Here is a 27,029-nt window from a genome sequence, read left to right as displayed (position 1 = left end):
CAACTGACCCACCCAGGCGCCCTGGCACCTTCAACTTTTGTCAGGTCAAACAGGGCTTTGGAAAACAGCTTAAACCCACAAAAGAGGCAGTAAGGTAGTACTGTTTTAATGCTTTATTAACAGTTGGAAACAAACCCAATAACCTGGAGGTGATGACATCCCAGAAGCCCAAAAGGCAAGGGAAATAGGTTTGCCTTTTTTTTTTTTTTTTTTATTAAATGCATCCTAGCAAAAGTAGAATAAAAAAGATAGGGTCAAAGCCCCAGATATCAGCAGGGAGGAGGAAGGAACCCAGGGAGGCAGCCTCCTCCCTACCCCCACCTTCCAGGGAAGAGCTCAAAGGAGCTGCTCTTGCCCCTTTACACACAGGCAGCTGTAGCAACCAGCACCCTGGTTCCTGGCCTGAAGGCCTCCCTGCAGGAACCCTCAGATCATGTAAGTCCCCCCTTTGCTCCAACAGCTCTTACTCTGGGTCAAGCCCTAACCGTGTCATGTTCTCTCCTTACCTGTGATGAGAAGCTAAAAGCACAAGGAGGGCAAAGTGTCACCTTGAGCCAGAGAATCTGAGCTTCCTGGAGCAAGGGCTACTGAACAGTGTTGGCCTGCCTACTGTTCAGAAGGGAGCGGGGGATGCCGTGTGGCCACACTCCTGTGCTTCCTTGCCCAGTGTCCAGTTAGCATTTGCACATTTGGCTTGATAAATATATTACATTTATAAAAACTCTGTGGTCTCAGAGCTCCCACTATTCTTAGGCCTGGTCCAGCTCTGTCAGGGAAGAGCTTCCTCCTGCCCCAAAACTGGATAATGGGAGAGAGAATCTGCACTGGCCTCAAGGGCCCAGAAGGCTTTAGGGCTGACGTGGCAGTCCAGGATTGAGGGTTGCTTAGGATTGAGGCCTGTGGTGAGAAATCCCAGGGTCGCTGGGTCCTGCCATCAGAGCCTCTTACATTATGAAGGGGAAAGGGGGAAGGAATATTTTCTTTAAAAAAAAAAAAAAATCTCATATAAAAATAGATCCATTTGCAATACAATTTCTCAGCCAGGAGGCTCCACCTCCCATTTCCTTGGAGACAGAGGGTGAGGTGTTGGGATGGTCACAGTACAGCCCATACTCCAGATGAGATGCACCAAAGCTCTGGGGAAGGTGTGAGGAGTGACTGTGGCTCGGTCGCCGGGGGCAGGGGTAGAGAGTTCACAGAGGCAGGGTCCTCAAACATGGCAGCAGGCTGGGGATAAGTCCCACAATGTCTCTTGCCTCCCCACAGGCCCTTGGCCACGGTGGAACAGATCAAGTGGTTCAGGTCCTTTTTGTTCTGGGATGCCTTTCCGCGGAAGGTACGGTAAGGATGGGGTTTGCTCCCCACTTCTCTAGGCATGGCTCCCACTGTCACACCACAAGTAATAAATAACAACCAGGAGAGGGAAGAGCAGAGCAGAGGTAACAGCAATGAAAGGGGGGATAGAGCCCAAAGGTTCACAAGCCCCATGCTGTTCTCAGGGCTGGAGAAACCACAAAAGAAAAACACCCAGCAAGACTGACCCAGGTGAAAGCCCACTGGAAAAGCAGGGGCTGGAAAAGCAGGTGGGGCCTGGTCTGAGACAAGGCCTTGGTGACAGAGAGGAGACACTTGGGGTTAAGGCAGCAAACAAGGAGCCTGCTTTGGTAATACAACAGCCAGGGCTGGCTGGGTCGGGCTCAGGCCTCCCCCGGACCCCCAGTGCCCTTTCCTGCTGGCCTCCAGGCAGCTGAAGCTTGTGTGATGTACAGAGAGCGGCAGGCCAGAGAAAAAGGGTCAGGATAGTGGGAGCAGCCACCGCAGAATACTTCCATGACCCTTTAGGCACAGGCTCCAGGGCAAGACAGTCTGGAGTGCCCCGGGGGCTGCTATGGCCACAGGCCCCAGCTTAGTTTGCACGGCCAACCAACTCCTTAGTTTCCTCCAGGATTGTGGAGACTCCCTCATTGTTCTTGGCCATCTTAGAAGGAACAGCAGTCATGGCGTCATCCTTCGTTAGCTCTGAGGCTAGCAAAGATGTGACTGCACACCCGGCCTTCCGGTTAGCTGCAAAGAGAAGACATGAGAGAGCTTGTCCACAGAAGGCCCAATTTCTAATCCCTTTCCTTCTCTGTAGCAGACATTCAGCCCAAGGCCATGCAAAGGGGGCTGCACGATTTGGTTCAGAGAAGCCGATACTTTAGAGGAGGAGCAGAGATCCAAGAACACATGGAATAGACTCTCTAGGTGCAGACAATGTAAATGGAGGGTGCAAGCTGTGTGCTTGCTTTCCTGTGTGGAAGCTGCATAGGTTTGAGTATACTGAGACAGACACATATGGTTCAAGTTTGTGTAAAATTTAAGGCGAAATCAAGTACTCAAAATGGGTTTACTCATCACTGGGTTGCTGAAATTAAATAGACCCAGGCTTGGTAGAGTATTATTTTTGTTTTCTTGGCAGTTTTCCAGGAATCTCCTAGGCCCAAACCATTTGGAGTGAACCCTGGGGAGGGCTGTCCCAAGCAGAGGAAGAAGGCCTTCCTCAGGCTGCTTGGGGCAACTCCTACAGCGAGGAGCAGAGCAACAGCCATGCAGTGACCCCGCATGCACGTCAGGCTCCCAGAAGTCCCACGAGCCCTCCATCCCTCTCCCCGCACCCACACGCCTAGCTCTTTCCCACCTCTTTAAGGGCCCTATGAGGTATGTATGTGGCTGTGAGGTGGTTGGGTCAGGAAAGGTATGTCAGGGAAGGCAGAGCTAGGGTCAAGGATGGGCCCCTACAAAGAAATCTCAGCCCAGTGGGCTAAGGGATTATGAAGTTCCAGTTGTCATCTTAAACAGGAAGAGAAGAACTAATCAATGAGTTTCTGGTCTCACTTCTGGGAGCCACCCCTAAGACTCTCCCATTAATTTATGGGATGCAGAGTTATGGCACCAGTGTCTTCAACACAAAGGCAGTTTCTTGGGACTCTGCCCAGCTCATGCTCTCTGCCTCTTCCCATGCCCTACAAACAGCACAGAGAGACCACATGTACACCAAGAGCCGCCTGCCTGGGATGAAAGAAATCAGATGCAAAGGCCACATGTGCTAGGATTTCATTTCTATGAAATGTCTAGAAGGAGCACATCCAGGGAGACAGTAGATTCATGATGGCCAGGGACTGGGGGAATGACTGCTCATGGGGATGGGGTTGGTTTCTGGGAATTAGATATTATTCTGGAATTAGTGGTGATATTTGCAAAAACCTGTAGCTATACCAAAGACCACTGAAGTAAATACTTTAAAAAGAGTGAATTTTAAGCATTTGATTTATACCTCAAAAAACCCTGCTTGCTGGGTCATGGGAAAGATGAATGAAGAAAGCAGCACCTAAGCATTAAAGAAGCAGGGACAGGTGAAATGAGCCTAGCCCTCCCCAAGGAAGAGAGGGCAGGACGGGGGCAGCCTCAGGACATGCACAGGAAGGCAAGGTCCAGAGGAGGCGGTCAAAAAAGCGCCTGGAACGCCTGCGCCTTGTTTAGACCAGCAAGCAGCTCATGGCAGGGTAGAAGCCAAACAGGGTCAGCTTCTCAGCAAGGCTGCCAGTTTCCCCAGAAGTGGAACACAGCACCACTGTGTGCACACATGAGAGGCCGCCTGCAGCTCGGAGCACTCGGCATGCCCACAGGTTACCAATGTATGGGTCTCCTCCTCCTCCAACTCCTCCTCCCAGGGGCACAACGGACTGTCTAACAAGAGGAGAAGGCAGAGTGAAGGCCCTGACCAACCAGCACAGGGGCTCATCATCTGGTTCCAAGGGGAAGGAATGGGACCCAGACTCCAAGCCGTTCACACAAACCACTCCTTGGATTATGAACACATGCTCTGGCCTCAGCGACTGAAAGGAGAGGAAAAGGAGCCCCCACTGGAAGATCTACAGGTAGATGCTTCCATCTTCTTAGTCTCTCCAGCCAAGTCTGGAGCCAAACCTGTGCAGTTTCCACACAGGAAAGCAAGCACATGGCTTGCACCCTGCATTTACATTGCCTGCACCTAGAAAGTCACTTAGTTTCAGCTCTTTTCTGAAGGACTCCCTTTTCTAGGACCCTACTTCTCATGTCCAGAAAGGCAGTGGCTTGGTGTCACTTTGGTGCTCCTGTGTATTCAGTCTCTAGCAGTTGAGAAAATACTGCCAACTACTCGTGTGTGACTGAAGGAGTGTTGTTTAGGCTGAAAGAATTCCTGATTCCAGACCCCAGAAGGAAAAGACCACCAGGTCTTCAGAGACACCTCTTCTGGGCAACATGGGAAAAGTCAGAGTTCAAGTGTGGCATGTCTTGTGGTGTTTCTCTTTGATTTCTTCCTTTAACAGGACACCAGTTGTACCTCATCAAGTACTATTTCTACATTTTCTAGATTCCAAAAGATTTTGATGCATTACCAAAACTAAGAGTGGATGGTAGGTGGGGGGGGAGACCAAAACTTAGCTTTTAAGCCTAGGGATGGCCATGATGTGGCCTAAGGTTAGAACCAGAAATGGGAAAGCTCTTAGCTGGAACTGGAAAGAGAATCAACAGGATGGAAGAATTCCGGTTTCTACTTTGTCTTCAGGGCCACAGTTATATTCAACAGTTTGAAAAATCCAGAGAAAGTGACTCTTCCCCTTCTTTCCCTAGCTTGGGTACTTGAGACTACTGAAAAGTAGCCACAGAAGCAGATACATAATTTGACTGTATTAGATCAGGGAGGATTATTAACTCACAAGAGAATGATGTCATAGTCTAGTGGGGAAAAGGGAACCATCCTGAGACACTGGTCAAAGCTCTCTGAAGCCAGATTCCTAGATGTTCTAGGGTGGGCTACAATAAAAACACCAGCAAAATCTACCAACCATATATAACACCAGTACAGATGAATCAGAAAAAGGTTAATGATTTAGAAAAAGACATTTATAAAACAGAGGCTAGAAACTGCTCCCAAAGAGGAAGTGTTCTTGTTAATAAGCTTCCTTAGGGGAGAGGAAACTAGGACAGATGGGGCAGTCATTACTGTCCTTAAGAACTCATTACTGTCTAAAGTCACCTAATTATAATTTCTGTCCTATTTTCACAGAAGCAGAGGGAGAAGAGGTAGTGGTCTAGGAAACATTCTTCCCCTTCTATAGACAGGTAGTCATCAGAAACTCACTGGAGCAACTGTACCATGTCCAGTGCTCTCTCTGCTCGAAGGTAGGAAAGAATACCTCTGGCCTCCACAGAGGGGTCACTGTCCTGTCCATCAAGGAGGCTTAGTGGCCACAGCCCTGGACTTGGAATCACAAAAGGGGGGGACAAAGTTCCTCGCTCTAGCGTCGGCCAGCTGTATAGAGCTGAGCCAGCCAGTTTCTCTGGGTCTTAATTGCTTTCCTCTATGCAGAGGTCAGATGCTAATCACTGGAGGTCTTCAGACATTCTCCAGACTCTAAGGTTCTGTTAGTGGAGGTGGAGCTTAGATGGAAGGAAAGGAAGAGAAAGACCAATTTCTTCCCTTGACTTTTATCTCAGTGAGCAGATGGCCTATGTATAAGAGGCCACAATTCAGACATGGAGATAAAGTTGAGTCATTAAAACCACACGCTGACTCAATCATCAGCTTGAAATAGTAGCTGTGATACAATCACATGGATTCTTCTCTTTGACACTCAAACCATTGTTCTCCCACACCCTGCAGATCACAGCAGCTTAACATGTCACTTTTAGTGAACCAGCCCTGATAGTAACTCTCCTCTTCCAGCGCATCAATGGTGCTTTGTATACTCTGTACTCTGTCTACACTCCCTCAGGTCTCCAGAGACCGGAAGACTTTTTTTTTTAAACATGCCTTTAAGTCCTATGGAAGAGGCCAGTGTCTTTGAGGCAGGGACAGCTGCTTCCCAGGGACTGAGGAGGGCTGTGAGACAGATCTGCTCACTAGCGCTTCAGTTTTTTGGCTCAAGGCAATTGGCCATAGGGGAGAGTCAGAGTTGGTGAAGGAAGGAGTGGACCAGCTAAGTCCAGTAGCCACTGAGGGAAACCTGCAGCCTTTACAGTGAGAATAAGGCCTTCTGAGTCCAGCCTCTTTCCAGTCTTAATTCTACTGTCTCTGGTCAAAAATAAAATTAAAGCTAGAAAAGACTCAAGAGATCATTTTAGTCCAACTCATGAAGAAACTCAGTCCCCAAAACTTGTCTGACGTACCCTAGACAGCACCAGAGTTAGACTTGACTTGGGGTCCTTTGGTCTCTACCTAGCCCGATGCTCTTCGGATTGTGGTAGAGTTTTTACATTTAAAGGCATGAGGCCACGTCACTTCACAGCATGTGAATGTACCACCTCAGCAGCATACCAGAGTAACCAGAAAGGTCTTCCTGGGGAGATGCTCTCAGATATGTTCATCCCTGTTCTGTGAACCTACAGCCCAGAAAGATTAGATTACAGGATGGAACCAATTTAAAAAGTATGCACTTCTCTGCTTCTCTTAGTATTTCCTAGTATCCATCTCCTATTCCTTTTTGCACTGAGAATAGCACTTTGACTAATTTAGATCTTCTGCTGAAAGGTTATGTTCCAACAAAATCCCTGCTTCCTCTGCCTGTGAGTCCTGGTTCCCTACTTGGGAAGAAGCAGAGAATGGGGCTTCCCCACAGAGGGGAGCCATTGATGTCTGGCTGCCTGTGTACAGGAAGCATCTGGGATTCTAGTCCAGTTTCAGAGGAAGAGGCTTAAAAAGGGAATTCCCCACCAACAGTCAGATGCAGGTTGGCATTTAGCTGAGAGAGTCAACAGTGAGATGCAATATACTTTCATTTGGCTGGAAATGCCTAATGTAAGGCCACATTGGCAGGGGGTTGAAAGCATCTCATAAGAACCTTTAAAAACTAAACAAATACTACTAGCTGCACTCTCTACCCAAACACTAATCTATAGGATTTAATGCACTATGCCAGGAAATTCTAAGTTCATTATAAGCACCTCTCCTCCCACTACAAAGCCTGCCAAGAGGAAATGGGGAGGAATTGTAACTAGGGATTCTCCTATTTAGGGAAGGTTCGGAAGTCACGCAGAAGAGCCGTCAGAAGGGAATCTTCTTTTGGGAATTCAGAGTATGGGCTGAAAAAGAGAGCGACCTTTGGGACATTAAGTTTATGGGGGTTAGCATGCTCTACACGCTTGATCCAGAGGATCCCTGTCCAGGCTATGACAGGTATTGGAAGCCCTACAGAGGCCAAAACAAGCTACATTATTCCTCCTTCCAATAACCTTAAAGCTCTTATCAAAGAGATCTACAGAACAGCCCAGGCAGGCAACGGAACACAGCTTTCACTCTCTCAAAAGTAGAAACCCTTCATGACTGCCCTTTCTGTTATTTCCACCCTTCAGCCCAGGAAAGAAGCTATCTCTCTCTCCTAGTCCAGAAGGGCCCTCACCAGACACAACAGTGCCCTCACCCACCCAAGGGATAGTGTTGGTTGTAGTACCTTTTCCTGGAACAGTCTCTTGGCCACTGTGTGCTTCCTTCTAAGGAAGCTTATCCACTGATCCTTCCCCACACTAATGCCTGGATCACTTGTCTTCTTATCCCCGTAATTCTTAAAGGCTCTGACTCAACTCAATCCACTGAAATCTTCAGATGGCTGGGAGAGGAGGCTGTGGGGAAGTCAGTGGGGAAGACAAAACGTACTGCAGGCTAACTGCACCCAAGGAGAGGGTAATTCTCGGACAGAGAGTTTCTTCCATTGGACTGCTCCTCTGTGTTATTACATCTGAGGATAATCTCAGATAATCTCCTCTATCTTTTCTGTTTGTGAAGTTGAGAGTAAGGGCTCTTGACTTTTTAGGGCTCTTGACTTTTTATTTCCTACATCTAATTTACACTTTTAACTCAGTTTTTGTTCATACCTGCAAACACCCACCCAAATCTGTGTCCTGCACCATGGTTCACTTGTTCCAAGTTTCTGCTTCAAGAATGGGGAGAAGTACAGTCATCATCAGCTATAATAGATCTGCTAACAGATCTGAAGACCCACTTCTCCAAGTCCATGCTTTCTATCATGGGAGGTAGAGGACTGGACAACCCACTCTTGATGCAGTGACTATCATGAGGAAGTTCCTGAACCCTCAGAACATCTTTACCTGTTCTTCAGCCCAAGGCAAGCAGGACCAGGAGCAGAGAGACCTCATCCCTTCCACACGCCCAGGCTGGGCTCCATCTGCTTACTTACCCTGACGGGGTCCTCTCTTCCGTCGGAATGCTGCGCCCGTCTGCAGAGCTTCCAGAAGACTGTCCATCACACCGGTCTCATCACCCTCTGTCACAAAGAAAGACGGAGATGTAAGCTCTTCAGCCTGAGCAGCATACAGTGTTAAGTCCCATGCCAACTCTATGACTGTTGCCTGGCTTACCCCTGGCCCATGGTGGCTGAGGACTAAACCTCAAGCCTCACAGCCCATGTTTAATTGCATCTGTTGGCCAGTGGTTAAAAGAAAAGGTTTCTCTGCCTACTAATCAATGTAAACCTTGGAATATTTTCTTGAAGTATGTTCTTTCCCAACCCCTTGGGGACTAGCACAGAGAATTGCAGAACTGCCCAACTCTAATTCCAGTTTAAGTACAAAGACTGGGATATGAAATTAATATGCAACCATATCACTTGCTCTTTATCCTAAAGTGTTTCCCTCTAATTCCTATAAACACATTAGGGACAGTCCGGTTCCAGTTTCAGAGCAGGGCTGAGGAAAAAGAAGACACCCACCCCACTGCTGAATTTTACTTAAGTACTGCCCCTTGTGGCTGCATCTTCCAGAAGCCAGCTCAGCATGTAGGAGAAGCATCCTGGCTAGAATATAAAGAGTTAATGTAGAGTCTCTGTTCCAGCCTGGCTCTGTTTCCATGGCAACAGCTCTGGGTGGTGAAATCTGAAACTGAAATCCCAAGAAGCCTGCAGGCTGGAAGCTACTGGTCTGGGCTCACTGCTCCCGGCGCCACCTGCTGGCTGAACATCACTAGTGCAGCTGACCTACATTCCGACCTCATTTGCTTGCCTTGGGGACCAGGGCCGGGGCTTGCTGCATCACCAGATAAGGGGGTGCAGCCCTCATCCTGCATCTCCGCTAGACTCCACCTTCGCCTGATGCATCCTAGACAGTACCTGAGGACAGACACTGGCCACCAGGGGAGAATGGGGAAGGGAAAGGACACTAGGTGTGGGCTTCAAAAGCATTAGTAATAGAACAAATCTGTGGCTTCCATATAACTAGATCCCAGCAAAGTTTCAAGAAAAGAAAAAAGGGAAGCTGTTCAGCTCCTTCAGGTCACTAGCTTTACCACAATAGGAGCTGCCAAAGCAATATCCTTGGGAGCAAGAGGTGCAAGAGCAGCTCTGGCCTCTAGTGCTCAGCAAAGCACTTTGATTCCTGCCAGACTTGGCAGCCTTAGAGACCCTTTATTTTTTATATATATAAATTCAATTAGCCCACATATAGTACATCATTAGTTTCAGAGGTGGAGTTCAGTGATTCATCAGCTGCACAGAACACCCAGTGCTCATGACATCATGTGCCCTCCTTACTGCCCATCACCCAGCTATCCCACCTCCCCTGCCCTTTACTTAGATAGCTCGTAGTTCCTCAGGTTCAAGCAGGGTGGCCTCAGCTCAGTGCCATGCACAATGTATGCTATATTCTTGCTACCCAGAGAAGGAGCAGAGGGGGGTGGGGCATCAACAGCAGGAAGGCAGCAGAGACAGGAAACAGAAGGCCAGTAATTGAGCCCATATGTTTCAACAAAGACATGCTTCTGGTAGTGAAACATTCTGCTAAAGAAGAGAGTAGCCAGCTCCCATGCCCCCTTATCCAGAAGTTCAGTCCTTTTATAGCCTCATAGGTATGCGCAGTTATGCTTGTACATAGTGTGTATGACTGTGCGGAGGTACTGAGCACACAGTACTTAGTGCAAATAAGCAGGCAGGAGGACAAGCCATCAGTGAAAGACAGGAGCAAAGCCAGGAAAACATTTTGGGGAAAAGAATGAAAGATGTAGTAGATGGAACAAAAATGGGCCAGAAGACCATGTGGCCAGGCAGAAAAGTACACGTTACAGCAATACTAAACCCACTGGGAGATGAGACATAACACAGGAACTAGCAAAGGCGGGGGGTGGGGGTGGGGTGAGCATGGAGCACTGGAATGTACATGCAGGAAAGCTGAGGTTCAAGTCCAGTGTCAGGCTCTTGGAGGTAAAAGGCTGCCAACAATCTTTTGCCAGGAGCTGAGCTCAGACATGATCTGTTCCCTCTGGCCTTGAGATTCTAGGCAGAGAAGCCCTGCAAATGTTCCTGTTTCAGCCCATCAACCCTTCTCCTCACTTCTTACCTGCATTCATGTCTATGAGTTGCTCTCTCTTCTGCTGCTTCTCGAGCCGCTCCTTCTCTGCCTTCTCCTTGGCTAGTTTTGCTCGCCGCATCTTTTCCTCTGTCTCCCGCCGCTTCTGGTTTTCCTTGACTGCTTGCTGTGGAGGAAAACAAAACGAAACACGTGGCCATGTGTGCACTTCCACATAAGCCCACCCCCCCAGCAAGCCATGTGGAAAGCGAGAAATGTCCACGAAAGATTCAGTCAGCAGTATCCCTGGCTCACCACAAACATATTCTTGAAGTTGTGCAGATCCATGAAGAATTCTTCCACCGACACTTTCTTGGGGTCAAAGAGGAAGTAGTCTCCCAGCTCCTTATAGAGGGCCTCCATGTTACAGTGCATCAGGCGTAGCTTGTTATACTGCTCCTGTGCGTCCTTCACGAAGCTGTGCAGCCAGGGAGTCAAGGACCAAGACCAGGAAGCAGACCCACTGCTCTGGCCCCGAGGAGCACACAGAGACGCATGCTGCATGCACAAGGATGTTCAACACGACACTGCTTGTAAGAGCAAAGGCAAGAAGCAATCGAAATATCCAGAACAGGAATGGAAAACTGTAAACCATGGCTCACCTACAGCAGAAGTGGCAGTAACATGGCTCTGCACATGCTGCCGTGGGGTCAGGGCCAAGAGCCAGGAGGTGCAAAAAGCAATACAACACAACACAGTTTTTGTTTAGAATACACTCCTGAGCTGAAAATGAGGAGTCCAGTGGCAGTGGTTAGGAAGGGGCGAGGAAAGAGAATACGTGTGTGCGAGTAGTGGAGACCGGGCAGAGGGCAAGGGGTCAGGGAGGAATTTTGGTGGTGTGCCTACCACAACAATGAGAATGCTCTCAAGAACTATGTATATAATGAAAAGAATTTTAAGAGTTTTCTTTTTAAGAAGGAAAATTTCTCTACCCCCAGATCTCTCCAGCTGTCCTCCCTCTGGGAAGTCTTCCTTCCCTTCCCAGCAAGCATCCTAGGAACTCCTTCCTCTCGTAAGAAAGGATATAGTCATTTTTTCAACAAACTTGTCTTTCTCATCTGTGGCAGCTGGGAAATTCTGAACATCACGTTCCACATCAGAAATTTGTTTCTTCATCTGATCTAGGTTCTTTTGCAAGTTTTCAGCAGAAACTAAAGGAGAAAAAAGAGAAAGCGAGAGTTATTCCCAGTCCCCAGACCCTCAGCTTCTGGTCGTCAAGGCGCCGTGTCAGTGCGCATGGTGAGCTGCAACTCTCAGGTCCCCTCCTCCAGTGGTTCCACACATCATATTCTTCATCTTTCCACTTAAACTGTAAGTTACTCGATGCCTGAACCTCCAGCCTCAAGAAGAGAAGCTTCATTTAATTTAACAGGAACCGGTGAAAGCCCCCGGGATCTTGGTCTCATTTATTTTAGAGAGAGTTTGGGAGGAAGGAGCTATCCACAGCAATACAGAGGAAGGGCAGAAATCTGTTCCCATTTCTACTGAGTGCTGCTTTTTCTGTGCCTCGTTCCAAGACGGTGAGGCCTGATTTTTGTCAATCTAGTCCATGCTTTCTCAATAAAAAGAACCACTGACCTAGACTAAAAACACTTGCTTTTCTTCCGTTGGTTTTTTTTTTAGTATTTGGTGTTTCCCTAAGAAGGGAAAGAATGCTTCCCACTACTGTATCCGAAGACCTCCCTTGTGCCTGATAATCCTCTTTGCTGTGGCCTAGACACCATGCCTCCACCCTCTCCCATTCCCACCTAAGATAGGCAAGTGAGAATTTCCGTCCCAATGCAGAGATTTTGGGGGCCTGGAACAGCCTTCTAGCTGCACCTCAACCTGCCCTACCTCGGCTGGCTTTCTCCACATGGGCAAGCTCATCTGGAAACTTCAGGACATCGGGATAGTCATTCTCACACAACTCAGCCAAGAAGTGCAACAATGTCATCTTCTGATCTGTGGACTTGGTGTCTCGAAGCTTGGGGAAAGAGGAGAAACGTGTTAGTCCTGACCCCCTAAGACCAACAGCAGTTTGTCACATGCTGCCCACAGAGGCCAGAGGCCTTCCCCTCTCCATTCTGCTCTAACCACCTGGCTCACCTTACAGAGGAAGCTGATGTTGAAGCCGAAAGCACCAGCATTCCTGGAGCCAGCATTCATGTAGTTTCCGACAAGCAAGGTAATCTCCAGGAGGCTAGAGAAGCTCTCACTCTTTCGTAACTCCTCACACGCGGCAGTCACAGAAACGATCTCTGGTTTAATATTCTCCACTTGCTCACTAAACTGTAGCTTGAAGAGGATGGCGTTGAGGCGAGGCCGCAGGCGGGGCACCGTGCCCATCTGGTGGGGAAGACAAGCAGTTCCAGTACAGCCAACAGGGAGAGAGCAAGTCAGAAAAACATCAAGGCTTGAGCCTCGTGTGGGAGGCTGTGAGTTCCAGAGCACCAAACAGAGAGGAAGATAGGTTCAAAATAGACAAGAGGCGAGAAGCAAGTGGCCCAGCTGCTCTAGGGGAGGAAGGGAGCAAGGAGTCCAAGAAGAGCTTCTTGCCACAGGCCTCACTCACCACCACGCCAAACTGTTCCGACTCGGCCAGATCATCGTATTCATCCTTCAGCTCAGACAGCATTTTTAACTGCTCGGGCTCTGGCATCTGCTTAATGAGGTTCTGAAAGAGAGAAGGAACGGTCTCAAAGTGGTTAGCTTGAGCCTTTCAGTCCCCCACTCTGCCACAAAGAAGAAAACGGGCTAGGGGCTGGGGCAGCTAGTGAGATGGCAGGACTTTTGAAAACTATACCAGAAATAACCTAACCAATGGAGAGATGGATGCTGACCCAAAGCCAGCATTCTGTAAAGTGCCAGTGCTAAAGACCTCACCCTCTAAACAGAAGAGGCTAGTGCACGACGTGAAGAGCCAGCTCCCCAGACAACAATCTTGCTCCTTACCTGGATCATAGACTCCGTCAGAACACTCTCGTTCACCTCCAGGATGACATTCTTAATCTCCTGGTAGGCCATGCGGAAGGAACCCAGAAAGATGGCTGCCAGAAAATGAGATATCAAGACATTCTTCTCAGTTTCCTCTCCCTTCCAGCCTATTCTACAAACCTCTGCTGGACTATCTGCCTAAGAGTTTTCTTTTAAAGTCACTATCAGAAACCTCTACCAGCTCTCCACTGCCTGGGTAGTTAAAATCCAAGTTCCTGAGTCCAACGTCTATGGTTCCCACCTCCCAGGTTTCTCGTGAACTCCCACATTCATATCAAATGCCAGCTACCCTGTTCCAAGCACCACTTTCTACAAACACTGTGGCTTCTGGCCTTTGCTCACACAGAAAGATTTTGATCTTCTCTCTATATATACATCCAAGATACTCATCCCACTCTATTTTCAGTTTCTCACGCCCATGACTCCATCCTCAAAGCTGCCACTGCCTTCAAATGCTCAGATTCTTAAATCGCCATATCCTGTTCCCCAACAAACACTTTCTGTCTTCCAGCTCTCTAACTAGCCTCTGCAGTGACCCTTCAACCTCATCAGAGCAAGCGGTGACCATTCCATTTTCTCCGAAAGTACGAGTTCCACTTTGCCTTCTCTCCTTCACCTAGACCCCACAATCTATAGCTTCACCAGTCTCTACTATTACTGCCAGCTCTGTTACTACTGCTCCTATTCCTGTCTCCTTCCAATTCCTGGTCAGTTGAGCCCTGTCATCTCCCACCTTGCACCTAGGCTGATGAATACCACTAGCAAAGACTCTGCAGAGCACAGTTCACTGAAGAGGCACCAGCAACAGTGATTCTACACTAGGCCCTCTTAGAAGCTCTTCCAAAGTATCCCCATTCTCCCAACTGTCCCACTACTTCCCATTTTTTTAAAAAAAATTCTTGTTCCTCTTCAGTGAAAAAGAAAAAATGAAGCCACTAGTCAAATTACTTGCTAAGTATTCTAGTATTCACTGGGGATTCTTAGCTGGAGCCAAGCCAGGAAAGGCTTGGATAAGGACTATCTGGAATTATCTAGAAGAAAACTTCTGCCAACACTTGTGTAAGTTATCAGCAACTATACCCACGTACTCATCCTTTTCTTATATTTCAGTAGATCAGGTGGCCCTGAGGACCTTTTCCTTTAGCATATGCACATAACCAAGTTTCTACTATCTTAAAAACAACCCCAAACCCTTACCTGGTATTCTTAATTACTAACTTCTTTCAATCACTTTACCATGTTCTAAAAATACAACAATCTATTCTCTTTCACTTCCACAGCTCTTATCTACTCTCCTGTCTCCAGTCAATGAAAAGACCACAATTACTTACTGAGATCACAGATGGAACTTAAACATAATCTACATACCTGATTCTCATTTAACCCTGTTAGTGGTATCCTTGTATGTTTGTATTATTAGCCCCACTTGACAGAAAAGGAAACTAATACTTAAAGGTAAGCTACTCAAACCCCTACACTGCCAGTATGGGTTGGAAGCATGATTTAAATACTACAGGAGGCTCTGTCCTTACCTCTATGCTATACTGAAATTCTTGCTGAGGCTACAGACTTTCCTCATGCCAGATGGATACCTGCCCTGTCCTGATTTTACTGCTCTTTGGTCTTCATCTGACACTGCTGACTACTCCCACTTCTTAGGACTATGTCATACCATTTTTCTTGTTGCTCCTTTCCAGCCTTTGAGTTCCCTGCCCTTCTCCCCCTTCTACTTGCCCCCCAAATATTAGTGACCTTCAAAACAAACTCATGGCTTTAGCTATGACTAATATGCTGTCTCTTAAATTCCTACCTCCAGTCAAACCTTACTCCTGATTTCTACGCCCAAATGCCTAATACACCCATCCTTCTGGAGGCGTCCCAGCGCACCTTAAACTCTATCCTACAAGTCATCATTTCTACTCACCACCCTGCCACCTCTCCTTCATGTCCAGTACCCACCACTCTTCCCCAAAAAGACATTTTACTGCTGGCTGGATCTTCCTAGTTCAGTAAATGGTATCATTCTCTACAGAGTGATGTAAACTGAAGAAAACATCTCCTTCATTCCCTCAGCCAGTCACTAGATTCCATTATTTCTATCTCCTTAGTATCTTCTGCCTTCCAATTCATTCTCACTACTTTAGTTTCAGGCCCTGATTCCTTCTCGCCTAGTTTAAAGTGAGAACGTAACTCATCTCTCTGCCTGCAGTCTTCCCAGGCCCTAGCAATCCAGCCTGTGTCCTTCCCCAAGTAGCCTTCCCCTGAATTATACAGGGTCTATCATTCATTTTCCTGATTAAAATCCTTTTAAGAAATTCCAAGGCCTTCAGGATAACACAGATACTTCTTAGCCTAAGCCTGTCAGAATTCTTGATAATCTAGCTTCTATCTATTTCTTGAAAGCTCTCCTGCCACTCCTCCCCCACGTATGGCCTTTACAGTGTGCCAACTGCACTGCCACTCCATGTGTCTGCGTCTTCATACGTGTTGATTCCTCTGCTGGAAACAAGCCAGCCCTTACCCTTCTCTTCACTCCTGACTCATCGTTCTTTCAACTCCTGGTGAGCAGTACCTCCTTTCGAATGACATGCTCCCTCCAGTACTGCCCACATGTGATTCAGATGCCCCTTTCCCAGGGCTCTTGTGCCTCTGCCTCTTTCCACAGGACCGGGACTGTGCTTTATTCAGCTTAGTGTCCCTCGCACATAAGAGGAACTTAATAATTTCTGAATCACTACATTACATCTCCTAGGCCATCCTCCTCTAAACAAATCTCATTCTTTCTATGAGTTCTGTTTTCTGTACTCTTTTATCAGCCAGCTGGAAAGATCCATGTACTAACCACAGTCTGGTATCACTTCCTCAAATAAAAGTTACACGTTTCCTGTTCCCAAGAGAGAAGCTTGAGAAGAGAAACCACCTCACATTACTTTGATCTCCATAAAAAGACTTACCCACAGACAACATTTGGTAGTATTTGTTGTCCATGATCTAGGCCTATATAGCAAAGAATAATGTAAAGGTTTACTGTTCTCACTCTATTCCCGATTTTACTTATGGGTATGTGTAATCGTTTCCTTTGGTGACCTCGGCCAAGTCACAATATCTAAACTTTAGTCTTCTCATTTGGAAAAATGGGGATGACAGCCACACTGTAAGATAGTGAGAGGGCTTCATGGAATACATACCCTTTCATCTCTGGAACACATGTCTCGTATGGGCCTAACAGAGACTGCAACATGGCAGAACCTCAAATATTTGTTGGGGAAAAGTTTAAATCTCTATTACTCAGTATAAAGGAGATCAACAGCCAAACAAACAGAAAATGAACATTCACCCTGATCATCAAGTAAGTACCACCTGTAACATCTTTGCAGAGAAGTTTCTGATCCGAATTTGAGAAGTGCAGGATTTATATTATTTATTCTAAGCCACAAAATTATCTTAGTGAAGTCAATCCAGTGCCTGCATTTAAAAGTAGTTCTTAAAGAAAGAAGGAAATGCACAGTGGCTAGACTATCCTGTGGAGCCAACGGAAACAGTAATGGCTTTGAAATAAAAAAAAAAATCTGAGGTTCAAATCCCATGCCTGTTTCTCACTACACCTATGGAACTAGGCAAATTCCTAAAACTCTTAACTACTGTTAGCATCACAGGAATTCACCTAGTCCGCTGTTAGCGTCTGGTTTTATAGCAAAGAAACAAACCTGCAGTGCTACTGAGGAATTAAACAAGATACTGGGAAGTTCACACTCTAATGCCTGGCATGCATGAGGAACTCAACAAATCAAGAAACCCTGGATCTACCAAAATTAAGCTTTTAAAAGAACCCCTTCCTATTTCAAATAGTTGGGATCACAGAGAATACTCACAGAGATTCTGGGCAGTCTTTGAGTCCAACACCTTTAACTCTTTTACTTTTTTCTTTTGTACAGATTTCTTTTCTTCTCCACCTTCCTGATCCTTCTTGGCTAGTAAGGGAAAGATGAGAAAAGCAGGATTATGGACAAGCCACATTGCAGTCTTACTGAACCACTGTACCAGCCAGCCTGGAATGCCTCCTCACTTCCTATTAACAATGGTTTCCCTATTGTATTCCTTCTCTTTAACTGGCTACCCTTCTATTGTTGAAACCCACCCTCAACTATAGTCAACATCTCATTCGCATTTCTTTAACTGTTATCAATACTGCTTTTCCACCTATATGCTATCATTTGCTTACAGATCCTTCTCTGAAGGACTAGATAATAAGTATTTCAGGTTTTGCAGACTACATGATCTATCTCAACTACTCAACACTGCCACTACAGCACGAAAGCAAAGATGATACATAAATGAATGGTCAGCCTGAGGGGTGTAGTCTGCCAACCTAGTACTGGAGCCTTTCACCATGTAATCCTTTTGTAACTATTAAAATCCCGTTTTCTTGGACGCCTAGGTGACACATTCAGTTAAGCGTCTGCCTTCTGCTCAGGTCATGATCCCAGGACCGGGGGATCAAGTCCCACACTGAGCTCCTTGCTCAGCAGGGAGCCTGCTTTTCCCTCTGCCTGCCTCTCTCAATCTCTCTCTCTCTGACAAATAAATAAAGAAAATCTTTTTTAAAAAATCCTGTTTTCTTTCAAGCTCCATCTTGAATACGAGTTGTCTAGAAAAAATTTTTTTAATGATCTATTTATTATAGAGAGCAACTGAGTGTGCATGCGTGTGTGCGTGTGCAAGCAGGGTGAGGGGCAGAGGGAGAGACTGCACCTGATGTGAGACTAAGCCATCCAGGCACCCATACTGGTTGAATTTTAAACCCCACAAAAAATATTACCTGGTAAAAATAAATAAGAAATAAAGCAAACAAAAAAGAAAGTTAATGGCAAAAAGTGTCAACAACTAACAAAAAAACTTATCCTTTGGCCTGTCAGTGCAGACTTAAAGGAAAATGTTAAATACATGAAGATTATTTATATAAACACTTACTGAGTACCTGTTATGGAATATCTTTATGTGCCAGGTTATTCTGGGCACTGTGAATACAACAGTGAATGAAAGAGAGGAGCACCTGGGTGGCTCTGTCACTTGAGTGTCCAACTCTTGGTTTTGGCTCAGGTCAAAATCTCAGGACCCTGGGGTCAAGTCCTACATGACACCCTGTGTCAGACTCCAAGTTCAAGGCACAGTCTGCTTGTTCTTCTCCCTCTCCCTCAGCTCCTCCCCTTGCTCATGTTCTCTCTCCCTCAAATAAATAAAATCTTAAAACGTACACACACACACACACACAAAACAGTGCAAAGAACAGAGAAAGATTCCTCCTGCCTTCATGGAACTCATATTCTAATCAAGAGAAAGAACAATCAGTTAATACATAAAATACTGTATTAGCTAGTCATAGTTCTGTGAAAAGAAAATCAAGTAGGGAAGAAACAGAGAGACTTAATGGGCGATGGATTATACCTTTAGGGGGATGAGGGAAAGTCTTATGTCACTTTTGAGAAAAGACCTTTTAGAAAGTGAGAGCACAAGCTAAGTGAGTATCTTCAGGGCAAGGGGCATGCATTTCAGGAAGGGAAAGACCAATACAAAGGCCTGAGAAAGGAGCATGCCCGGTGAGCTCAAAGAAAAGCAAAAAGCTAATTACACCTGCACAGAGTGAGGGGAGGTCAGGAAAAGTCAGAGAGGTACTAAAGACAGATTATGTAACAAAATGAAACTTATGGATGACCAGATAAAAATGGAGAATTAAGATATCCAGACTGTATTACGAAAACTTAGAAAAAAGGGGAGGAGAAAAGTTGTAAGTAAAGCTCTCATTTTACACAGGCAAAACAGAAAGTTACGTATTCACTGCTGATGTTGAAAAAGAAAAAAACCAGACTCAACTTTTTTGCTTGGCAGTAAAACAAAAATAAAGTACAAATACAAGAAAGAAAGGGATGAAAAGGTCATTATTATGGAAGATGTAATTCCATATAGCAATTCACAACAACCAAAAGACCAATGAAGAACTACCAGAACTAGTAACTCAGGAGGGCTACAGAGAAAAGACAATCATCTGTGGAGAAGCCACTTTTAGAGCACAGGCTGGAGCGATGGGAGCCATGGAGTAGAGAAAGAGCCTATGGGCAACCTTCTGACTGAACACAGACAGGCCTATCAGGTGACCCACCTCAAAATACCAATGGGCTATTAACAACCAGACACAGTTACCGAAACAGGGAAAATTCCATATGTCATTATACCTCCTCACCTTCCTTCTTTAAAAACATCCCGCATTCACTGCCTCAGAGTAGACAGCCTCTCCTCTGCAGTCCTGCCAGCAGCTCCCTAGCAGTACATTCAATAAACTCTTGCCTTTGTTCTGCCTCAGGTGAGTCCTTTCACTGCCTGCCCACTGGCTTCCACCCGATCCTTGCCCTACATTTGAGAAGCCCCTCCAATAGAGACAGACACCACAATATGGACTTCTCAGCTCCACCAAAATGGAGTAGCCTCATGTAGAGGAAATACAACTGTATTTAAAAACTGGGGAGGGTAAAGGGACCTAAAAGGAAAATAAAATCTCTATGCTTACTTGAACTGGTTGACCAGTATCATCAGGTCATCTGCGTGGCTCTATCAGTTAAGGGTCTGCCTTCGGCTCAGATTCTGATCCCAGGGTCCTGGGATCAAGCCCTGTGTCAGGTTACCACCTTCTGCCTCGCCCCAACTTGTGTGTGCTCTCTAATAAATAAAATCTTAGGGACGCCTGGGTGGCTCAGTTGGTTGGACGACTGCCTTCGGCTCAGGTCATGATCCTGGAGTCCCGGGATCGAGTCCCATATCAGGTTCCCAGCTCCATGGGGAGTCTGCTTCGCTCTCTGACCTTCTCCTCGCTCATGCTCTCTCTCACTGTCTCACTCTCAAATAAATAAATAAAAATCTAAATAAATAAATAAATAAAATCTTAAAAAGAAAAACCAAAAAAATCCCAATATATTTAAAGGACTGAAATCAGAGCATGTTCTCTAACCATAATGGAATCAAACAACAAATCAATAACCAAAAGAGAACAGGAAGATACCCAAACATTTGGAAACCAAAGAACCACTTCAAAATAATTTGTGACTCAAAGAGGAAGTCTCAGAATATTTTAAGATACACAGAACTGGATGAAAATCAAAGTACAATACATCAAAATATACGGGATGCAGCTATAGCAGTGCTGACTAACAGCACCAAGTTTACATTAGAAAATTAGAAAGACCTCAGGTCAGTAGTCCAATTTTCTATCTCAAGGAGCCAGAAAAAGAAGAGCAAAACAAACCCAAAGCAACCAGAAGGAAGGAAATAAAGAATTTATGAGCAGAAATCAATGAAAATGAAAATAGAGAAAATCCAATCACTCAAAAAGCTGCTTAAAAAAAAAAATCAACAAAATAGACTCCACCAAAACATTGCTAGAACTAATTCATTAATTCAGTCACAGGATATAAAATCAACGTGCAGAAATTGATGCATTTCTATACACCAGTAACAAAGCAGCAAAAAAAAAAAAAAAAAAAATTAAGGAATCAGTTCCTTTTGCAATTGCTCCAAAAACAGAATACCTAGCAATAAACCTAACTAAAGAGGTAAAAGATCTATTCTGAAAATTACAGAACACTTAAAAAAGAAATTGAAGAGGACACAAAAAAGAAATTGAAGAGGACACAAAGAAATGGAAAGACATTCCATGATCACGGATCGGAGAAACAAACATTGTTGAAATGTCTACCCAAAGCAATCTGCACATTTAAGGCAATCCCTATAAAAATACCAGCATTTTTCACAGAGCTAGAAAAACAATCCTAAAATTTGTATGGAAGTACAAAAGATCCCAAATAGCCAAAGCAATCCTGAAAAAAAAAAACCAAAACTACAGGCATCACAATTCTGGATTTCAAGCTATACTGCAAGGCTGTAATCATCGAGACAAAAAGAGACAGAATAGAAAGCCCAGAAATGGATCTAAAACTATATGGTCAACTCATCTTTGATAAAGCAGGAAAGAATATCCAGTGGAAAAATGACAGTCTCTGTAACAAATGGTTTTGGGACAAAAAAATCCCTGGGTCAGTCAGAGAACTTGTCGACCACGGAATCTGCTCCCTTTCCATGATGAGGAATATCCGTCCTGGGAAATGAAGGTGCAGGTAGGGACCACATTTCCTAGCCCATCTTGCATCTGGGAGGTGACCATATGATGTAAGAGCAGACTTACAAGTATACAGAGTATACTTACATGTATACTGATTCTAAACCAGATTTTTTTTTCTTATAATACAGATTAAAATTTATTTCTTGCTTTAAAGGTTAATCTTATGTTATATGAGTTACATCTCAATACATACAAATACATAAAACAGACCAAAGATGGAAAACATAAACTATTAACTTCTAGAGAAAACCAGAAAAATCTTCCAACTTTGGGGTAGGCAAAGATTTTTAAAAACAAACCATGTGATGGGCAGAATGTTAAGTGCACATACCCTGTATAACCCTTCTCCTTGCTGTCCTTATAGAAGCAACTACCAGGTTGTGGAGAAGGCCATGTGGCAGGAAATAATAAGTAGCCTGTGGAAGCTGACAACAGCCCTTAGCTGATGATCAGCAAGAAAAGTTATCTATGTCCTACAATTTTAAGGAACTGGATTCAGCCAAATAGCACATAAGCCTGGAAGAGGACAATGAGTTCCAGAAAGCAAGGAAATCCAGCCAAAACCTTTAGGTTGGTGTGACGCTCAACATGGATTCCAGACCCACAGAAACTACAGAATAATAAATCTATGCTGTTTTAATTTTGTGGGAATTTGTTACAAAGCAATAGAAAACAATACAAAACATAAAAGAAAAAAAATTGATGAAGCAAACTTCATCAAAATTAAAAACTTCTGAGGTGCGTGGGTGGCTCAGGCGTTAAGCATCTGCCTTTGGCTCAGGTCATGATCCCAGGGTCTTGGGGATTGAGCCCCTAGTCAGGTTCCCTGCTCAGCAGGGAGCCTGCTTCTCCCTCTCTAACTCTCCTGGTTTGTGTTCCATCTTTCACTGTGTGTATCTCTGTCAAATAAATAAATAAAATCTTAAAAAATGAATAAAAATAAAAAAACTTCTGTACTTTCAAAGGTACCATTAAGGAACAAAATGGTAAGTCTTGGAAAAAATACTTAAATAACACAGATCTTAATATAGGACTAGTATCTACAACATATAAAAAAAATTCTCATTATTTAATCCTAAGAAAACAACACATTTTTTGAAATAGGTAAAAGATTTGGACAGATACTTCACCAAGGAAGATATACAGGTTTCAGTAAGCAAAGGAAAAGATGCACACCATCATTAAGTTATAGGAATATGTACTAGTAATTAATTTAATTAGAAATCAAAACTACAGGGGCACCTGGGTGGCTCAGTGTTAAGCATCTGCCTTTGCCTCAGGTCACAATCCCAGGATCCTGGGATTGAGCCCTGCATCAGGCTCCCTGCTCAGCAGGAAGCCTGCTTCTCCCTCTCCCACTCCCCCAGCTTATGTTCCCTCTCTTGCTTTGTCTCTGTCAAATAAATAAAGAAATAAAATCTTAAAAAAAAAAAAAAAAAAAAAGGAAAGAAAGAAATTAAAACTACAATGCCTAAGGGGGTGCCTGGCAGGCCCACTTGGTAAAGCATGCAACTCTTGATCTCAGGGTTGTTCAGTTTGAGCCTCACACTGGATGTAGAGATTTACTTAAAAAACCCAAACGCTGCAATGCCTAACCCACAAAATTCACTAAAAAAACAAAACTGATCCAACTAAGTGCTGGTAAGGATGCAAAGCTTCTGCTTGTGGAAATGGGAAAAAAAAAAATGGTACCGCCACTTTGGAAAACAGTTTGGCACTTTCTTATACAGTTAGACATACATTAGTTAACATACGACCTAACGATCCCGTTCCTAGAAATTTTTCCGAGAAAAATGAAAACATACATCCAAACAAAATATTGCATGTAAATGTTTCTACTGGCTTTACTCTTAACTGCCCCAAACTGGATTCAACCCAAATGTCCATCAACCAGGAAATGGATATAATGGACTATTACTCAGCACTGGAGAGGAGTATCTCTGTATGCAACAACATGGACAAATCTCAGATACATTATGCTGGGTGAAAGAATCTCGGCTTAAAAGGTTACTTAAAGTTTGATTCCATTTATTATGACTATTCTGGAAAAGATAAAACTGCGGACAGAAATCACATCAGTGGCTGCTAGGGCCTGGCAGTGAATGGACAAATGGGCAGGAGGGAACTTTTTGGAATGATGAAAATATTCTTGAGTGTGGTGGTTACATGGCTATATATATTTGTCAAAATTCATAGAACTGTACACATACAAAGAATAAATTTTACTATATGCATCTTGTACCTCAACAAACCTGTCTATCTGAACAAATAAAATCTTCAAGGCCAATAAAAATAGAATAGTATAAGGCTGTAATAATTGTAACAAAGTGACAAACAACATTTGAGGTGAATAAAGAATGAGAAATAGAAACACATAGTATATGCCCAAGAAGAAACGCAAATCAATGAAAAAAGGATGGTCTATGATACACTTTTTTCTTAAGTGACTGGAAGTAGATACTTGAGGCTCTGTGCGCCATACAGTTTGTATTTCAATTACTTAACTCTGCTAGTATAATATGGAAGAAGACAAAGATAATGTCATCAAATGAGCATAGCTATGTTCCAACAACTTTATTAACAAAAATGGGTCGAGGATAGCTTGCTGACATCTGGTCTAACCAACAGTGCTGGAACAACCAGCTCTCCCCTTTGAAGGGAAATAGATCCTAATTTCATGCTGTTCCCAAAAATAAATTTGAGACATATTAAACAGTAAATGTTAAAAATAGAAGAATACAATTTGAATAAACAAAGTTCTAAGAATAACAAAATCAAGATGCTATAAAGACTGGTTTCATTAAATAATATTTTCATTTCTCAATGTGGTGAAAATTACCATGTAAAATATGAAAAGAAATGAAAACTTCCATTTCCAATAACGATGCCAAGTCTCCCATGAAAATCATCTAAAAATGCCGATATAGTGTTTAAAAAACCACCTTGAAAACATAGAAGAAGTGATAAGATGGTGATGAACTGCTCCGGAAAGGTAACCACAGCACCGGCACACTGTTCCCATATGTGTTTGATGGTTTTCTGTGGCAAGGGTGGAGAAGATCAAGCTTCAGTTTCTGGCAATGTGGAGAGTGTCATATGAGGCTCTCTCCTCAGGAGCTGGGAACCCAAAAGGCTAGATCCTGTGTAAAGTTCAACAAGTTCACAGGTGAAAGCCCTAGAAAGCCTGAACGTTAGGAACATGGTGAATAAATGCAGAGAGAAAAATACTAGAAGTAATGAAAACAGACAGACAAACACCATACACATACAACACATAAAATGGAGGGCTAAATGTGATATTCACCGGCACTGAACATGAAAGCAGAAAGTGCCAAAAGAAAGGGTACCTGGGTGCCACAGTCAGTTAAGTGGCTATGTTCAGCTCAAGTCATTATCTAAGGATCCTGGGATCAAGCCCATCATCCAGCAAGCCTGCTTCTCCTTCTTCCTCTGCCCCCACCCCATATGCTCTCACTCTCTCTCTCAAATAAATAAATAAAATCTTTTTTAAAAAAGGTATTAAAAAAGAAAGAAAATTAAAAATGGAATACTTGAAGGAAAAATAGCTGTGAATTTTCCAAAAGTGATAAAGGATATCAACACAAAGAATCAAGAAGCTCAGAGAATCCCCAAGAATAATACAAGAACCACATCATGGCACACCATCACCATAAAACTGCTAAAAATCAGAGTAAAATTCTCCAAGTAGCAGTGGGTAGAACATAATTACCTGCAAGGAACTACAGTAACACTGACACTGAAGTTGTGTTAACAAAAAAGGGAAAACAAAAATATCTTTCAAGAACATGGGTGAAACAAAGATATATCCACACAAAACAGTGCTTATTACCAGTATACGGGAACTAATAAAATAAATATTAAGGGGAATAATTATTCAGGCAGAAGATGAAAAATTATCACAAAAGTAAATACAGAAATATACATTGGATGAAGAACACTAGAAAAGTGTTTTTATGTTAATACTGGCATTAGAAAATAATAGTAAAAATGCTTATGTGATCTAAAACATGCAGAACTAAAATACATGACATCAGTGGGTCAAAAAGGTACACTGTAAATAGAGCTAAAATTATGTAAGTTCTAGCATTGTCTGGAAGGTGGTAAGACTTATAATTTGTATTAGATTGTAGTAGATCAAGGATGCATGTGTAATTTCTAAGGTATCTGTAAAAAGTGAAAAAATGTATAACTAAAAATAAAGTTCTAGGGGCACCTGGGGGGCTCAGTGGATTAAGCCTCTGCCTTCAGCTCAGGTCATGATCTCAGGGTCCTGGGATCAAGCCCTACATTGGGCTCTCTGCTCGGCAGATGACTGTTTCCCCCTCTCTCTCAGCCTGCCTCTTTGCCTACTTGTGATCTCTTTCTCTCTCTCTTTCTGTCAAATAAATAAATAAAATCTTTAAAAAATATAAAGTTCTAAATGAATTTGTGAGAAGATTAAGAACAGAAAAAGACAAAGTGGAAAAAAATTAAATCAAAGAGCAAAATGGTATATATGAATTCAAATGAATTAAATACTTTGCAACAAAAGACTAAGATCATCAGACTGGATTTACAAAACATACACACTATATATGTCCTGCTTACAAGGGACACGCTTTGAATAAAGACACGAATGTTAAGGGTAAATAATGGAAAGGGTATACTGAACAAAAGAAAGCTGTTGTAGTTATATTAATATCAAATAAAAAATTCTTCTCTAAGAATGCTACTGGTTTGAACACACATTTAATCATCATAAAAGGTCAATCTGCAAGGAAGACAATTCTAAATCTAAATACATCTAATAATTTAGTTTCAAAATATATAAAGTAAAAACTGACTAAACCAAAAGAAGGGCAATTCTACAACCACTGTGGAAGAATACCTTTTGTACAGAAACTAAAACAAGCCAACAAAAAGTTGCAAAGTATATAGAAAATGCGAACACACCTCACAAACTTGACCTAACTGCTATATTAGAACAATGCATCCAACAATGAAAAACTATACTTTTTTTCATATATACACACAGTACATGTACCAAATTCACCCACCACATGCTGCACCAAAAAGCCTCAACAAATTTCAAAGGGTAAAAATCATTCAAAGTATGTTCTTTGACCACAACTTGGAAATCAGTAAAAAAGGTTAACTAGGAAATCCCCAACTATTTCATATCAAATAAATAACCAAATAACTCTGAAGTTAGGTAAGAAATCACAATAGAAATTAGAAAATATTTTGAACAGAATGAAATCAGCATATAACAGAATAGATGGAATGAACAGAAAGGGCAAAATAAGATGGCAGATTGAAACTCAAGTATTTCAGTAATTATGTTAAATGTAAATGGATTATATGCGCTCGTTAAAACCAGTATTGTCAACTGGAGTGAAAAAGACAAAAAATGGTCCAAGTATATGCTATTCTATGAAGGAAACATCTAGAATTAAGACTACAGGGAGGATGAAAAGTATAAAGTTACACTAGGCAAATTCTAACTAAAAGC

The 27,029-nt window shown here is 43.6% G+C and overlaps 1 protein-coding gene across 1 annotated transcript in view; it reads right to left on the bottom strand.

The window, feature by feature from the left end:
• Window positions 1-98: 98 nt before the first annotated feature.
• Window positions 99-27,029, bottom strand: part of DIAPH1 (diaphanous related formin 1) — a 93,484-nt gene continuing 66,553 nt past the window's right edge. Inside the window, exons 18-27 of the mRNA XM_082725323.1 lie at window positions 17,223-17,321; window positions 13,309-13,403; window positions 12,929-13,030; window positions 12,463-12,702; window positions 12,211-12,340; window positions 11,401-11,525; window positions 10,630-10,794; window positions 10,366-10,501; window positions 8,217-8,303; window positions 99-2,064 (exon numbers count right to left, since the gene is read on the bottom strand). Coding sequence (XP_082581449.1) covers window positions 1,907-2,064; window positions 8,217-8,303; window positions 10,366-10,501; window positions 10,630-10,794; window positions 11,401-11,525; window positions 12,211-12,340; window positions 12,463-12,702; window positions 12,929-13,030; window positions 13,309-13,403; window positions 17,223-17,321 — 1,337 coding nt within the window. The 3' untranslated portion in view covers window positions 99-1,906. The remainder of the gene's footprint in view (window positions 2,065-8,216; window positions 8,304-10,365; window positions 10,502-10,629; window positions 10,795-11,400; window positions 11,526-12,210; window positions 12,341-12,462; window positions 12,703-12,928; window positions 13,031-13,308; window positions 13,404-17,222; window positions 17,322-27,029) is intronic.

Source organism: Mustela nivalis (genome assembly GCF_964662115.1).
Source record: "Mustela nivalis genome assembly, chromosome: 3".
NCBI lineage: Eukaryota > Metazoa > Chordata > Mammalia > Carnivora > Mustelidae > Mustela > Mustela nivalis.
Note: the sequence above shows the minus strand (reverse complement) of the source record. Positions and strands in the feature narration are given on the sequence as shown.